At 40.5% G+C, this 16680-nt stretch overlaps 1 protein-coding gene across 6 annotated transcripts in view; it reads left to right on the top strand.

Annotated features, from left to right (window-relative positions):
• Positions 1 to 16398, top strand: part of DSG2 (desmoglein 2) — a 58269-nt gene extending 41871 nt beyond the window's left edge. For all 6 annotated transcript variants that reach the window (XM_057698271.1, XM_057698273.1, XM_057698274.1 and 3 more), the window contains 7 exons: positions 262 to 527; positions 3086 to 3228; positions 3514 to 3741; positions 7683 to 7916; positions 10151 to 10272; positions 11491 to 11841; positions 13459 to 16398. In XM_057698271.1, coding sequence (XP_057554254.1) covers positions 262 to 527; positions 3086 to 3228; positions 3514 to 3741; positions 7683 to 7916; positions 10151 to 10272; positions 11491 to 11841; positions 13459 to 14487 — 2373 coding nt within the window. In that variant the 3' untranslated portion in view covers positions 14488 to 16398. The remainder of the gene's footprint in view (positions 1 to 261; positions 528 to 3085; positions 3229 to 3513; positions 3742 to 7682; positions 7917 to 10150; positions 10273 to 11490; positions 11842 to 13458) is intronic.
• The last annotated feature ends 282 nt before the right edge of the window (positions 16399 to 16680 follow it).

The raw sequence follows: 16680 nt of genomic DNA, 5'->3' as shown, positions 1-16680 counted from the left end.
TTGCTAAAAATAAACATGTATGTATTTTAAACGATTTTGACTTTAAATAAAATAAATTGGGGATGCTTCGTAAACATCCTTAATGTTTGTGAACATCCAAATTGACAGACTTTTCAATAGCATGGTATCAATATGAGTCAGAATACTCAGTACTGCTGTATTTTTCATGTTTTAAATTATCATATCTGACACTAACACCACACGTGTGTGTTCTAGTTATTTTCCCTTTTAAAAGAATTCCCTTTGATTTTGCCTTTCTAGGAAGTAGATTATGAAGAAATGAAGAATCTGGACTTCAGCATTGTTGTCACTAACAAAGCAGCTTTCCACAAATCGGTTAAGAATAAATATAAGCCTACATCCATTCCCATCAAAGTCAAAGTGAAAAATGTGAAAGAAGGCATTTATTTTAAAAGCAGCATAATCGGATTTCACACTAGCGAGAGTGTGGAAAAATCAAGCCAAAACCAAATAATGGGAAAATTTCAAGCTTTTGATGGAGACAGTGGACAAGTAGCCCATGTAAAGTAAGAGATAGTTATGAATATTGTTTCATCATTTTGAATTACTTTGAATGCCTATTTTCAAAACTCACAATGAAATTTGAACACTTCACTCCTTCGAACTCCGCCATCATAACCCCCTGAGGCCTGTAGATTAAATTTCCTGGAGTTGTACGTGTCCCTGAGAGGCAGGGAGGCGTTTTCCCAGGAACCCCTTCCCACCACCACGTGAGTGAGGCGGGGGCTGCATTGCTCACCTCAAGGCAATTCTGGGTAGAGAGGGCTAGAAAGCAACAAAGAGAAAGCTCAGAAAGACACTTTCTAAAATCTGTCTTAAAAGAGTATTAGAGATAAGAAAATCGCAAATAAAATTTCCTGCAAATTCCACTTGATACAAGTTTGGTTAAGAGAACTAAAAATAGCTGCAGAATGTATTTTAATAATGGGGAAACCAGTTTTAGCCGCTCATAAGCCTTGGAAATGGATCTTCATTTAAACCAGGCTATTTGGTCTAGGGATTTGATGAACCTTTGGTAATGTTGGTCTTGGTCATGATGACCTTTACTCAGAATATCCTTTTGAGAACCTAGATGCCGCCCCTGTGCTGGAAGGTGCTGGACTGTGCCCACCCTGTAGTGACATCTGGGTTTGCAAGATCCATTCACATTTTCAAAGTGAATTTACATCTTAGATCTCAGAGCCATGCCATGGAAAGATGACTCTCTACAGAGCTATTATTTATGAAGCTCTTCAATAATCTCTTTCCTTTTAGTGCATCTCCCTTTCATGAAATTCATCAGCCGATAGGAGTAAATGACCTTTTTTCCAAAATAATGTTAACAAACAGCTTCCCTTGTGTTTTCTGCAATGTCTTGGTGACCCTTGTTTGCCCACTTTACCTTCAGGAGCCAGTCCAGCTTCTCTTGAGTTTTATAGTCTAATTTTTATTTCCATGGCTGTAAACTTCAGAAGGCAGTCCCTACGCAAATCCCAGCATTGAGGATGAATGTTCCTTATGATTTCTCACGCTATCCACTGAGAGGCTTAGATGGTCTAATTAATTATCCTCTAGTAATATTGTGACTCTCTATTGAAACTTCTATTTCCATCTATTTAATTTTGGTTGCTGTTGTTATTAAGAGTTATGAGTGTATCAAAAGATTATAAGTTCTACCTTGAAAAGTAATGAACCATGTTTCTTTACTTCTCAAAGTATTGTATTCTTTAGCATACAATTACAGAACTTTAGAATGAGAACGATCTTAAAGATAAATTCAGACCTGCTATTTTACAGATAAGGAATGAGAGGCACAGCTAAGTGAAATAATTTTCCAGTATTCACCGAATTTAGAAACATCGATGAGGACAGCAGAAGAATCACTCTCTTAACTTTGTCATAATTTGCTCTCTTACTGATTATCCACATGCATCGTTGTCATGGGTATTTGACATGACATGTGAGCTGCTATCCGACTTTGAATGGGGTCTAATTTTCACAGTAGAAAACAGAAGATTCCTTAAATGAGATCACACAAAACATTCCTTTGTGAAATATGATTCTTATTACTATAGCTTTGTCTTCGTTATAAGCATAATGTGGGAAAACATTGGCAGCAGCTAAGTTCAAGCTTTAAAATTCCAGCCGTGAAATTCAGATATATTTGTGAAAATCCAAATGTATCATCATTTACTGGTAAAAATATTAAAAGGTAGGAAAATTTAGTTCAAGTGTATAATTGAAATTTTTCAAAATCATCACTATAAATAAATATTGCTATACATTAGCCACTCATTTTTGTGTGCCTAAACAGCCACTTAATAGAAAATAAATTATTAATCTGACTGATTGAGCCAAATACTCATATGTTTAGTTTATATTTGTATTTGGATACATTTTAAACTCCATGGTATTAAATTACATACATTTCTGAAAATATACTATGAATGTTCTCCTTGCCTTCCCAAAGCTGTCTCTTTTTGCACTAATTCTCCTTTGCTTTGAGGGAAGAAACCCAGAAATCACCTTATCAGCATTGTCTCCACTTTTAACCATTTCTAACTGAAAGAAGCCTATTGCTCCAAACTATCAACAATATCCCAGAATGTAAAGTACTTGCATTTAAGGCAGCCATTGATTTTTTAAATTGATATTTTCAAATATTGATAATATGCCAGCGAACAATAGAATGTAAGATTGCTTTTCTCCACGAGTTCTTGTTGGGTGACTAAGTTATCCTCCAAAGGTTAACTCCAAATTTAAGGGAAGCTAGATTGAAAGCTGTAAGACAGACTGAAGAGCAACTCGTAAACTTCCCGGGTGAGTAGGCAAGGGATGGTCACCCTTGAACGTGTGTCTTGGGTGTGTTACAGAAATAAGGAAGGTTCCAAAGTAGGTGTGATACACCATAAACAGAACAGCTTTTAGGATAGTTTCAAGAAATTTAAAAACATTCCAAACTAATGCCTGTAATAAGAACATATATAATAAAGCAGAAATTAAGCTTAAAAGAGTTGTAGATATTAATTGTAGATAGTCTCAGTTTAACCAGAACTCAAAGTTAATTTTGTCTGTTTTCTAACAGATATGCCAAATTTGAAGATGCAGACAACTGGATCTCTGTGGATTCTGCCACCTCTGAAATTAGACTTGTGAAAATTCCTGATTATGAATCCAGATATGTCAAAAATGGTACATACACTGCAAAGATTTTGGCTATGACAGAAGGTCAGTTATTAAATAGACATTTTTTTCTTGGTTATATGCATTTAAATTTTATTTTCCAGCATCAGAGATCTTTGTTTTGATCTTGTAGGAAGGTCAAATGGGTAAACTTTCACATTTCTACAAATAGACTAAAAGATACTACATGATCTGAATATGAAAACATATCTAAGATAGGAAGCATCCTAATTTGGTTACTACCTTCTTACCAAATTGGCAGGAGAATTCAAACTATGTCCATTATGAGCAGCCTAACCAGAATATACTTTTTTTTTTCTTATTTTTAAGAATATCCTAGAAAAACCATCACTGGCACTATTATTATCTCGGTTGAAGACATCAATGACAATTGTCCCACACTGGTTGAGCCTGTGCAGACTGTCTGTGATGACGTGCAGTACGTGAACGTGACCGCACAGGACCTGGACGGACCCCAAAACAGCTGGCCTTTCAGTTTCTCTGTCATTGACAAACCAGCTGGAATGGCAGAAAGGTGGAAAATAGCACGCCGAGAAAGTAAGCAAAATCAGTGGACTGTATATTTAAATAATGAACGTGATAGAAATCTAAAATCTTTTTTTTTAAGTTATTTATTTTATTTATTGGCTGCGTTGGGTCTTCATTGCTGCACACGGACTTTCTCTAGTTGCTGCAAGCTTGGGCTGCTCTTCATTGTGGTGCGTGGGCTCCTCATTGTAGTGGCTTCTCTTATTGTGGAGCACAGGCTCTAGGTGCGTGGGCTTCAGTAGTTGTGGCACACAGGCTCAATAGTTGTGGCTCATGGGCTCTAGAGCACAGGCTTAGTAGTTGTGGTGCATGGGCTTAGTTGCTCCGTGGCATGTGGAATCTTCCCAGAGCAGGGCTCGAGCCCCGGTGCCCTACATTGGTAGATGGATTCTTAAGCACTGCGCCACCAGGGAAGTCCCAGGCATAGTGTTTTTGATCTGCCTAATAATAAATAGCCTATTTGGAGAGAGAGAAGGAAAATAGATATCTAATATCTTTAAGGTAGCTGGGTATTCTCCGAATCGCTCTTGAAGTCGTTGTTTCATAAGCTGAGGAATACCTAGCCTTTCCAAGGACAGCAGTCAGAGTAGGTGCCTTCTGAAAATCTTGAGGTACAGTAACGGTGATTCCATTAAAAATAACTTATTGAACATATGCCATGTGCCAGGCACCCTGCGGTCCCGTCATGTGCATTATCACATTTACTCCTTACCCCATAACATTATTCCCTGATTACAGCTGAGGAAACTTTGGCTTCACTACAGTTAGGTAGTTTGTTTGAAGTCACAAAGCTGGTAAGTGATGGACACAACATGAAAAAGAGTCTGTCTGTCCCCTTTACCCCCATGCTAGAAGGACATGTGCATATATCCATATCCTGGGACATACCCCCTTATTGACCTGCTGTATTGGCTTCCTTCAAGATGGTTTCAAATGCAGAAAAATCTATCCAGAAGACTCTTGTTTTAAACAGGTAGTGCCCCTTTCAGAAAAGTTTTTAAATGTAATACCCCAATGTTTCTTCACTTTTAAGTTTATTGTTTTCTTAGGCTTAGCAAATTTTACAGTCATTTTCAGAGGCTTTGAATCATGTTTGGTCGAATTTACAAATTAAACACATTTAACATTTCAATGTATTTATAAACTTAATATATTTGGTTTCTTTTTTATGTATTTCAATGATCTGAATTAATGAATAAAACCTTCTTGTGATTCCTGTACTCTAAAATTCCAATAAATTTAACTTATAAATAAACCTGAAATCCTCTTCAGTAGTCCAGTACTGGCTTCTAGCATGAACCCTGGGATGCGGACATCCAAATGATTCTTCTGAGTCAAGGGCCTCAAGGCTCATGAGGGGGTTGGTCCCCTGGCTCACTTTATCGCATTCTGTACTCACAGAAGTCTGGGACTCCCATCGAGGCTGACTGCTTGATTGGAGTTTGTGTTTCTTTGACTAAGATATGTAAATGTGTTTTGTACCAAACTTGCTGGGATTCCAAGACTTACTTAGTTTCATCTAAGAAACGTGATGTTTGGGAGATGCCAGGCACTGGTCTAAGCACTTTACTAATATTAAGTCATCAACATTTTACAGATGAGGAAACCAAAGGTGCAGAAAGTTTTACATTACTAGCTGTGACATTCTGAAAGTTACAGCTGATTGAAGAGTTGGAATTAGGATTTGAACCCAAGCAGTCTGACTGTGGAGTCTCTACTCTTTACCTTTATGCTCTGTTGCCTCTCCAGATACACAGTGGATTTTCTATCTAAAGACAAAGACATTTGAATTTGATGGGCTCTTGAAGTTTTTCCTAGCCTTAAGAACATAAAACTCTTTAGGATACACCTACAGATTAGACTGTTATAACAGGAAGTCACTGGGATTATGTATCTGCATAATTGAGAGAGACAGGATTCTGTAACCCAGGCTTTTTTCTCCTTGGTTATACAATGAGATGATCGACCAACTATCGTGATAATAAATAGCTCCTAACTATTTTATTTATTTAGGAAATTTTTTAAGTACAGAAAATTCCAGAGACTAATAAGGCAGACACCTTTTTACCTACCACGTAGAATTAAAAGAATATTAACAATTTTTTTTAACAATCACTGATAAAGTAGAAGTCACCTTTGTGCCCTTCCCTCTCAGAGTCAATCATGAATTTAGTTGTATTCTTCCAGGCCATGTTTCCTAGATTTCTTTTAATAAGCTCTTTCCTTAAATGAATGACTAGACGCTTTCCTCACTTCTCCAGAGCTTTGGGGATGATTTAATAAGTATATTTCTTGCTATGGAGATCAAATTCCATAAAATATAGACGTAAAATGAGAAGACGTGTCTTACTTCCAAAAATAAACAAAAAAACCTCCCAAAGACCTCATTTTTTCTTTGTATTCTTTCATCTTTACATGCCTTGCAAGTAAATTATTTTTTAATAAATGTTATACATATATCAGAAAAAGTTTTAAGTTGTTCTAACTGATCATTATTTTCACTCGTGTGAAAACTGGTCATTATTTTTATTCATGTCGAAAGAAAAATTTTTAAATAACATGAGTCACATTTAAAAAAAATAAGATAAAAGGTCATTTGCACAACACTTTCTGTGGAATATTCTTGCAAAAAATGTGTAGCCTGAATCCAGTCATGAGGAAACAGTCAGACAAATTCAAACAGGAGCATCCTTTAAAATAAATGGCCTTCAACAAGGTCAAGATCTTGAAAGGCCAAAAGAAAGGTGGGCCTATTATAGGTTATTAACGGAGACTAAGATGACAACTAAATGCAGGACATAATATTTGATTGGATCCAAGATCACAAAAAATAAAAAATAAAAAAAGCCAGAGAGATTGACAGAACTATAAAGGGCATTTTTACAACAATTGGCAAGTTTGAATGTGGTGAATTAGTGTTATTAGATAATGTTATAATATCAATAATAAATTTCTTGTATATTAGATAGTATTATTATATCAATAATAAATTTCTTGAGAGGACTAATATCCCTTGGTCTTAGAAGGTATATGCTGAAGAATGTCATGAGTTCTGCAACACCTTGAAATAGTTCGGGGGAAAAAGGTGTGCGTGTAAAGAGAAAGTATCTTTGTAAGATGTAAGCAATTCATGAAGAGTGTATCAGTATTCATTGTAATAGTCTTTCAGATTTTCTGTAGATTTGAAATTTTTCAAAATTTCTACTATACAGTGTTGGGAACAAAAAGGATGGGACTGGATGAAACAAGATTGGCCCATTGCTGAAAATTTTTAAAGCTGGAGATGGGTACCATGGAAGTTAATTAAGCTGTTTCCTCAGCTGCTCTCTGTTTGAAAATTGCCTTAATAAAATTCTTGTAAGAAACAGTAAAATGAAGGTCATTTGATGGAAATGCCACTTAACTCTCCACTTGTTTGTCACTGTATGCCAGTGATGAAAGAGTTCCTAGCATCTGGTAAATCACACACATTTGTTAACATTAGTCATCATAAAAGCAAAGTATGTCCAGATCTGATCCTTTGTTATTCAGCTGCATATTTGGATTGATTTCATCAAGCACACAGTGTGAATTCAATAGAGAAGTTATGGAATAATAAAGCTTCTAACTGGAGCTAAAGATGATTAGCAATTAAAGAATGTTTCTGTAGACTCACAGATGTAGAGAACAAATTAGTGGTTACCATGGGGGAGAGGGAAGTGAGGAGGAACAAGATAGGGTTAGGGGATAAAGGGGTACAACCCATTATGTTAAAATATATAAGCTATGAGGATATATAGTACACCAGAGAAAAAGCCAATATTTTATAACGATAACTGGAGTATAACCTTTAAAAATTGTGAATCAGTGTTGTACACCTAAAACATATAATATAATCAATTTATGTAATTTAATCTTGCCCTTCCTTGGTAACCACTCATTTTTATTTCCTTTATTATCTGTCCTTGCAGGTACCAGTGTGCTACTGCAACAAAGCGAACGAAAACTTGGGAGGAGTGATATTCGCTTCCTGATCGCAGATAGTAAAGGCTTTAGTTGCCCTGAAAAGCAGATCCTCAAACTCACAGTTTGCAAGTGTGTGGAAGGCAGTGGCTGTGCAGAAATGCGGTATGACTCTGACTCCTATGTTGGCCTTGGACCTGCAGCAATTGCGCTCATAATTTTTGCCCTTCTGCTCTTGTTACGTAAGTATTTTAAAAGCTACACTTTAACTCTTTTAGTAATGTTAATGCCTTTTTAGGGGGGTTTTTTGTTGTGTTTTTGTTTGTTTGTTTAGTATTTTGTTACTATAGTCATTGATTTCTTTAGCTTTTCTATCATCACATTAGAATGCTGTTGAGGGTGAGTAGGGAAGCAAGAATTGATCATTGATAAATTCACCAAAAGTTACCGGAGCGCTCTTGAGAATTTTGTTTTATAGGAGTGTATCATTTCCTGATTTAAATAATCAAGGTCATTGTACATGCTCTTCAACATCCTTTTAACCTAAACCCTTTTGATGTCCCTGTTTTGATAAGCTCTGTGAGTGAGAAAGAAAGATGTTGTCTCTTCTTCCATGCACAGTGCCTCGTGCATAGAAAGCTCTCAGAAAAGATTTGTTGCATGCATTTAGAGTATGGATACAAGGTTATTTTACAAACTCATCTTATTCCCATCCATCCTTGCTTTGCACATTCAACTTGCCCGAGCTCCTCCTCCCCAGACCCTCTGCCTGGCTTGCCCCTTCACCTGCACCAACAGGAGCCGGACCCTCTGAGCACTTGTATGTTTCCCAACAATGACAGCCAGTCCTGCTCTCCAACGACCTTGGGTTTCCTTTCATTGAAGAACAGAAGACTGCAGCCTGGAGTCACATACAACCACTCCACTTGACCGCTGCTCATGGGCAAAGCAGCACCTCCAAGGCAGCCTCAGCTATTTCTGTCAGAAGGGGAGCTTGTCAAAACCATTAGTAGATGTGCAGTTAAATGCACAGCACTCAACAGTTTACAGTGCGCTTTTATACCATTATCTCCATTTAATGGGTAAAAATACGGACATGATGGTGAATGCCTTGTCTCAGCTTACCAAGTTTATAAGTAGGTAGGACTACATCTTTTATGTGGGGATTCCTGGTACCAGCTTCTCATCTCAGATTTTCCTGGGCCTAATATGATGCTTTTGGTGCATAGCAGACACTTGATAAACATTTGTTGAATTACCGCTGGCTGATTTCACTCTTTTCATTACCTGTAGTAACTGTAGTGACCATTACATAAAAAGGACCCTAGGGAGTAGGCAGTTCATTGGAAGCTGCCGAATGGGCGCCTCAGTAAAAGCTAATGTAGGGTGGGCTGCTTGCAGATGTGGGTAATTCTTTACCCTGTTGTTCAAGGGGCCAGCATTGGCCTCCACTTCCTCCTGGAGGTAGAATAAAACTGGAGGGGGCTTCCCTGGTGGCCCAGTGGTTAAGAATCCGCCTGCCAATGCAGGGGACACAGTTTCGCGCCCTGATCCGGGAAGATCCCACATGCCACAGAGCAACTAAGCCCTTCCACCAAAACTACTGAGCCTGTGCTCTAGAGCCTGAGAGCCAGAACTACTGAGCCCATGTGCCACAAACACTGAAGCCCGTGCACCTGGAGCCCATGCTCCCCGACAAGAGAAGCCACCACCGTGAGAAGCCCGCGCACCTATTCGTTGCAACTAGAGAAAGCCTGAGCGCAGCAACAAAGACCCAATGCAGCCAAAATAAATAAAATAAAAATAAATTTAAAAAAAATTTAAATGGAAACTAAAGGAGGAAGCTCTGAAATTTTATTCAATTCTGGATGAAATGTTATATACATTCTAAGGGTTTTTAATGCGGAATCATTTTAGAAAATAGTACTTCGGTAATTCAAAGGTTAACTGGGACCTCAGTGAGTCATGCCTTCTGCCAAATCTACTCTAGGGTAAAGCGGTGAGGTATTATAGAAGTTCCAATGTTCTAGAATATTGACTATATTAAAGTTTTTCTACCCTTAGGAACTTTTGATTTTTTTTTAACACATACGTGTATGTTTTTTAGATGGTGAATTTTCTCATATTAAAAATTAAAGTGGTTGAAAAAATATTTAAGCCTTTAAGTTGGTTTTGATGATTTGGATAGTATTGAATCCAGTCTTGGTGTTCCATTCATTGACCACAGTATTTATAATGGACAAGAACTCTGAATCCGTAAAACTCCCCCATCCTGCCTTTAGGCTTTGGTATAACTCACCCAAAACAGGCTTGGTGACATTAGATCAGGGGAAGAAAAGAAAAACAGAGAAATAGGGCTGTAAACAAGTGAAGATGGAACTCCAAGATGTGATATGCAAATTCCAAAATTATGCAACATAAATTTGGAAATCTGTGGAGACTAACCTTCTCTGTCCTCAATTTTGTTTCTGTGCAGTTATACCGCTTCTACTGCTGATGTGCCATTGTGGGAAGGGTGCCAAAGGCTTCACCCCCATCCCTGGTACCATAGAGATGCTGCATCCTTGGAACAATGAAGGGGCGCCACCTGAAGACAAGGTCAGACAACTAGATGTCAACAGAACAGAACGTGTCTTTTCTGCTTTAAAGGGGCCTTGGGAAGTGTTTGTAACATCTTAGGTCACGAGAGAGTAAAGTTGTTACTACAGATTTCATTCACACGCCTTCGTTAAACACAGGGTTCGAATTGTATTTGTTGCCAGAACAGAGCTGACTGAGGTGGTTTTGCTCTACTGTGACAGGTGCTGAGCTACAGAGAATGTAGAAGAAGGGTCAGGTAGTGACACCGGGAATGTAGAACAAAGGCAAAGAGAGCAAGAGAGTGTAAGGATTTCGGTAGAAATGTTTGTCCAGATATTAAACGGGCAGTCTTCCACAACCAGGTGCTTCTCCGTTTCCATTCCACGATACTTGGGGTCGGCAGAGGTGCACCCACAACCCCTGTGACAGTTGTAAGATGTTGCAAAGTCCCCTCCCCTACCTACTTGATAGCCATCTCCCATCATCTCTCTGCTGCATCTTCACCTGAGGCCTTTCGTCCTCATCTGCCGTAAGCATCCGGCCTGATAGGATATGATTTAGTATCAGGCGGCAGAGGACTCAGAATAACAGTGGCTTCACCATCAACATGGGCCATCCAGGACCTATGTGATGCCTCCTCTGCCGCATGGCCCCAGCCTCCTCCTTTCTCCTGTTCCTCCATGGAGCAGGTCCACTCTTCTGCTGTCCCCACCCTCCAGACACTAGCTACCATCCCCACATTCCAGCCTGCAGATGGAAGAAAAATGAAAAACTGCTTTTTAAGAACATGTCCCAGAATTTGCATACACCATTTCCACTTAAAATCACATCAGCTGGAACTTAGTCAAGCAGCTGTACCTAGTAGCAGCGGAGGCTGGGAAAGGTAGTCTTTATCTCGGGCAGCCATGTGTCCAAGAAATAAAACAAAATAAGGTTCTAGAACCATAAAACAGGACATCAAACTCTAGAGGAAAGCTGAAATGCCATTGGTAGCAGTAGAGTAAATGGGCTGAGACCATATTTTAAAGTTTTTTGTCATCTCTTTGGGCTAAAATCAGCTAACAAAACTAGAAAGAAGAGCAGAGATCTTCAGAAGAGTCAAATAGAAATCATTCAAACAAAGGTTTCCTAATTTGCCTCTGTGGAAATAACTTATTCCCTTCATATGCTCACTTAGCTCAGATCCTCTACCAACCGTACTGACCATCCATGACTCGACTGTATTTGCTCTCGCAGGTGGTGCTGCCTCTTCTGGGGGCGGATCAAAGAGATGGTGCAGCCGTAGGCAGTGGAGCAGGAGCTGTGATAACCAAGGATGCTACCATGAAAGGAAGCAGCTCGGCTTCCTTTACCAAAGGGCAGCACGAAATGTCGGAGATGGACGGCCGATGGGAAGAATATAGAAGCCTCGTCTCGGCTGGGGCCATCTCGGGTGGGGCCACCCAGGTTACAGGGACAGCAGGAGCCTTGATGACCACAGAAGCCTTTAGGGCCACGAGAGCCTCGGGGGCTTCCCAAGAAGTGTCCGGAGCTCGAGCAGCTGCAGTGGCAGTGAACGAGGACTTTTTAAGAGGTTACTTCACTGAGGTAAGCGTTGGTTTTTATGAATGGGGGGGAACATTTCTATGTGACCGTGATATTATTAGGGTAATCATTTTCTTGGATCTAAATGGGACTTTGTTGCTTTTGTTAAGAGAATGCTCACAGGCAATGAGGAAGGAGAGGTGTGACCCACTGAGTCAGTCAGTCAGCTCACTTAGATGGTGATAACAAGTGACCCCACCATCTTACATCTCACCAGGGCATACTTTCCACATTCATGCTTTTGCCACTCAGTGCAGCTCTGCTCTGCTCCGTGTGGTCCTCATTCCAAGATGCGTGCTGAGAGCACAGGTTGTGCCCGGAAAGCTGGCATCCTCAGGGCACAGGCAACAGAGCAATGCAGAACCTGGCAATGACCCCCAAAGCCACTGCCTTTTCCCGCTCCCATTTCATTGGCCAGAGCGAGTCACGTGACCAGGCTGATGTCAGTGGGTCAGAAAGTGCGGTCCCTCTGCAGGAGCAGACTTGATGGGGATGAACCGGGTAGGCTGGGAGGGGAGAGACTGTGTCACCGAAAAAACACCATCTGTTAAGTCCGTTTAAGTGTTTTCGTCTGAAGGTGCATGCTTGGTTCTCTGTTGAGGTGGTTCACAGAAGATTAGGAGGAAGGGTGCAGGAAAGATTGATGGGATGCAGTCAGGAAGTTCATGCCTGGAATTAGGAATCGGAAGCCTTTCTTGAGAACACAGTCGTGCCTGGGGATGGGATGGGCAGGGTCAGATTGCTGGGGAGCTGAAGAACCCTTGTGAGGAGCCACGGGATGCGCTTCCATAGAGGCCGCTTTACTTCTGTCCTCTCCTTCCTGCATGGCTGCGAATTACCTGAGTGCTTTCCTACTTTCTGCTCCCTCCCATCCTGCTTTCTTTCTTACCATCTACCCGCCTCCAAGTATTAGCTGGGCAGACTGGTCAGAGTCAAGGAAAAGCGCTTCTCATCCATTGTCTGTCTCACTGCCAGGTCCCAGTCTGGTGCCCTGTTTGTTTTATTTCGGTATCTTTTTCCCTCTCTGCTCTAATCCTGCGTGAGTCTCTCGATTATGTACGTGTGCTCAGCTTTTAATTTGGAAATCATTTCAAACTCATCAGAAAATTTGCAATAATAATAGAAAGTTTGAACTCCTATATGCTCTTTACCCAGATTACCCAAATACTGACATTTTGCCACATTTGCTTTTTGCTCTGTCTCTCCTCTCTCTCTCATGCACGCTTGCACGCGTGCACACACACCCTCTTACATTACCACAGTACAGAGATTGAACAATGACACTTTCCATATTTCAGTTTAGCCAATTATCCCAATAATGTCTTTTATGGCCATTTTTCCCATCTAGGACCTAGTCCAGGGCCCCGCTTTCCATTTAGTTGTCATGACACTTCCATCTCCTTTAATCTAAAACAGTGCCCTTACCTTTCTCATCTTTCACAATATTAATATTTTTTTAAGAATACAGGCCAGTCCTGCTGTGGGATGTCCTTCAATTTGTGTTCCTCTGATGTTTCCTTGTAATTAGACCAAGGTTATACATTTTGACCAGGAATCTAAAGTCTTGTCCTTAAATGAAGTGTGTCACTCATTACATGCCTGTTTTTCTTTCCATTTTAGAAAGCTGCCTCTTATACTGAGGAAGATGACATTCACACAGCCAAAGATTGCCTTCTGGTTTATTCTCAGGAAGAAACTGAGTCTCTCCAGGGTTCCATCGGCTGCTGCAGTTTTATTGAAGGAGAGCTCGATGACCGCTTCTTAGATGACTTAGGATTGAAATTCAAGACACTTGCTGAAGTTTGCTTGGGTCAAAAAATAGAGATGGATACAGAAATTGAGCAGAGGCCAAAACCTGTGAGAGAAACAGACGTGAAGGCAGCTTCACGTTCAGTCTATGAGCAAACCAGGGGTAATTCCGAGAGTGCTTATTCCTCCAGCAGCCGCTTTCAGGTTCCAAAACCTTTGCATGAAGCAAACACAGAGAAAGTAACTCAGGAAATAGTCACTGAGAAGTCTGTATCCTCTAGGCAGGCTCAGAAGGTAGCTGCACCACTTTCTGACCCACTGGCTTCTGGTAGCGTGAGAGTGACAGAAACTTCCTACGCCACGGGCTCCGCGGTGCCACTGAGCACCGTGGTCCTGGACCCCAGACAGTCCCAGGGCCTGATTGTGACCGAGCGGGTCTACGCCCCGGCGTCCACCTTGGGAGAGCAGCCGTACACTAGTGAGGGTAGCGTCATGGTGACCGAGAGAGTCATCCAGCCTCCGCCTCACGGGGGTGCGTCTGGCCCCCTGGAGGGCCCCCGGCCTCTGCAGGATGCACACTATGTGATGGTGCGGGAGAGAGAGCGCTTCCTAGCCCCCAGCGCCAGCGTGCAGCCCCCTCTGACTGCACCCAGTGTAGCCGCAGGACAGAACGTGACCGTGACGGAAAGAGTGCTAACACCGGCCTCCACTCTGCAATCTAGTTACCAGATTCCCACCGAAACCTCCGTCATGGCCAAGAAGACGGTGGTTTCTGGAGCTGGAGTCACAGGCCCTCTGCCAGACTCCGGCTTCGAGGAGTCCAGTCCTTCTAATTATACCATAAGCACATCTTCCACCAGGGTCTCCAAGCACAGCACGGTCCAGCGGTCCTTCTCCTGACCAGCGGTCAGCCACACGCTGCCCCGCAGTGTAGCGAGCAGTGACCTCATTTCATGTTTTCAAAGGACCTGGCTTTTCATGAGCCTTACAGATGTCAGAGGCACGTGTACCTCGGGCTTCAGATATTTCGCAGTCACTGATATGCAAAGAGCCTCACGGTCTCAGCTTCTCGAGTGCACTTCAGAAATGCCCCAGGCCTCACTGAGGGCACCGCACAATGATGCCGGGACTTGGGTGCCTTTGAGTGACTTACGGCCAAACAGTACTCACAAAGCAAGTTAAATACAGAATAAACCTGGCTTCTACGAATGTTATCAAATTAACAGAGTGCCCAGTGTGTAAGCCGTCTGACAGTGCCACCCACGAAACTGAGGGGCCTCTTCGCTACCACGTTCAGATTTAACATTGCTGTTCGATGTTGCATACTTCCCTGCACCCGGGAGCTTACCAACAGCTTATCTAACCACAGATACATGCACAGTCTGAGTGACCTGTGTTGCTTGTTTGATGTCCTTAAAACTAGAGGCCCTTCAGTCCATGTGAGGTTAATTGAATCTTGGAACACTGACGTGGTGAGAACACACATTGTGTGTGTCTGTGCATGTAACTGTGTGTGTGTGTGTGTTCTATATGACCCTAAAAATTGCATTATACCTTCCCTTTGCCTCTCAATAATCATGAAAATATTAGATACTTCAAATTCAGTAGAATAATTCAGGGCAAATTTCATAAATGTAGAATCATTTTATTTTTTATAGTAATAATATACTGTTAAAAAAACTCAGGATACATTATCTTCTAAGTTAGTACAGCTAAATTAACTGTATACACTATAGTATGAACTCTTTCCCTGCTGTATATCCTCAGTGCCTACCATGGGTGCCAAATCAATATTTGTAGAATTAAACTGAATTTTAGAAGCCACTCTCTTTTATCTGTAATTGCAAAAAATATTGGAAGACCCTATAATTTCTATAATTGTGAGTTTGAAATTATGATTTATTCCATGTCTTAAAGTCATTGACTCACTGGTCATGGCTTACTACATGTAATATTAAATATTATATAGCTGACCTGAGTTTGTACAACATCTTGCCTTTCTTTCTGAAAAGTGATTTGGGTGTTTTGGCCAAATAAATAGATTGTATTTTTATTGCTCCTTGAAGAAATGACCCGTTTCAGGTTTCAAAGTATAAGTGCATATCAGTGATCAATTATATAAATATTGTCCATGACAAAATAATTTCCATAAATTTTAAAGGCTGTGATTTTATGAATTTTTAATGTATTTTACTAGGAAAATGAATCTCTAAAAATTCATTTTGTGGCACACTTTTTAAAATATCATTGAATTCTGTTATGCAAAAGATTTATACTTTTTTACTCCCACTGATGTGTATGAATAAAAGGCAAGTATTTTTAGACACCATAAGCCTGTGGCCAAAATGAAGGTCACTGTTCCATGCTCTAAATTTTTTACTCTCTAAGTAGTAATTGTTGTTGCTTTTTTTTTTTTTCTTCATTATAGACTTAGTTATTTTTTGCCAAGTCTGCAACAGGAATATCACGACTGTGTGAAAATGTGAATATGACCTGAGTACTCCAAACAAAACTTTGTCTTAAATTTCCTTCTTGGACAGGCTTGAAAAACCTACCCTGTCTCCTGAATATAAAGTCATCACAGGGGATATGGGGATAACTGTATAAATAGAACTGATTCTTGTACAGCAAAAACTGGCACAACAGTGTAAAGCAATTATATTCCAATAAAGAGCTTTAAAAAAAAAGGCATCACATTTTCAAAATAGTTTTCTTTGTTTCTGAAAGGGTGATTTGTATTGGTTTTTACATTTGTTCTATGGGAGAAACATTATATTTGTATGTGTATCATCAAAATATTTAAATAAAAAGGCGACCTTTTGTGCAACCCTGTGCCCATATCTTTTTATTGCCCCCATCATATTTTACAAGGAGTAGAGCTGGTTGCTAGGGAGGAGACAGCCCTCTGAAGGCAGGTGTTTGTGGGACGTTGGCATTTTAATTAGAACTGCTTACGTCCTGCTCTGCCAGCCTCCTCGGAGGACACAGTTCCCTTCCTAAGTGAAGTAGAACACACGAAGGCCCAGCTAAATTGGAGCTTCAGGCCAATAATGAATAGTTCTTTAGCTTAGGTACGTGCCATGGTAAAAAATT

The sequence above is a fragment of the Hippopotamus amphibius genome, chromosome 11 (genome assembly GCF_030028045.1).
Source record: "Hippopotamus amphibius kiboko isolate mHipAmp2 chromosome 11, mHipAmp2.hap2, whole genome shotgun sequence".
Classification (NCBI taxonomy): domain Eukaryota; kingdom Metazoa; phylum Chordata; class Mammalia; order Artiodactyla; family Hippopotamidae; genus Hippopotamus; species Hippopotamus amphibius.
This window is presented reverse-complemented; position numbering and strand designations above follow the sequence as displayed.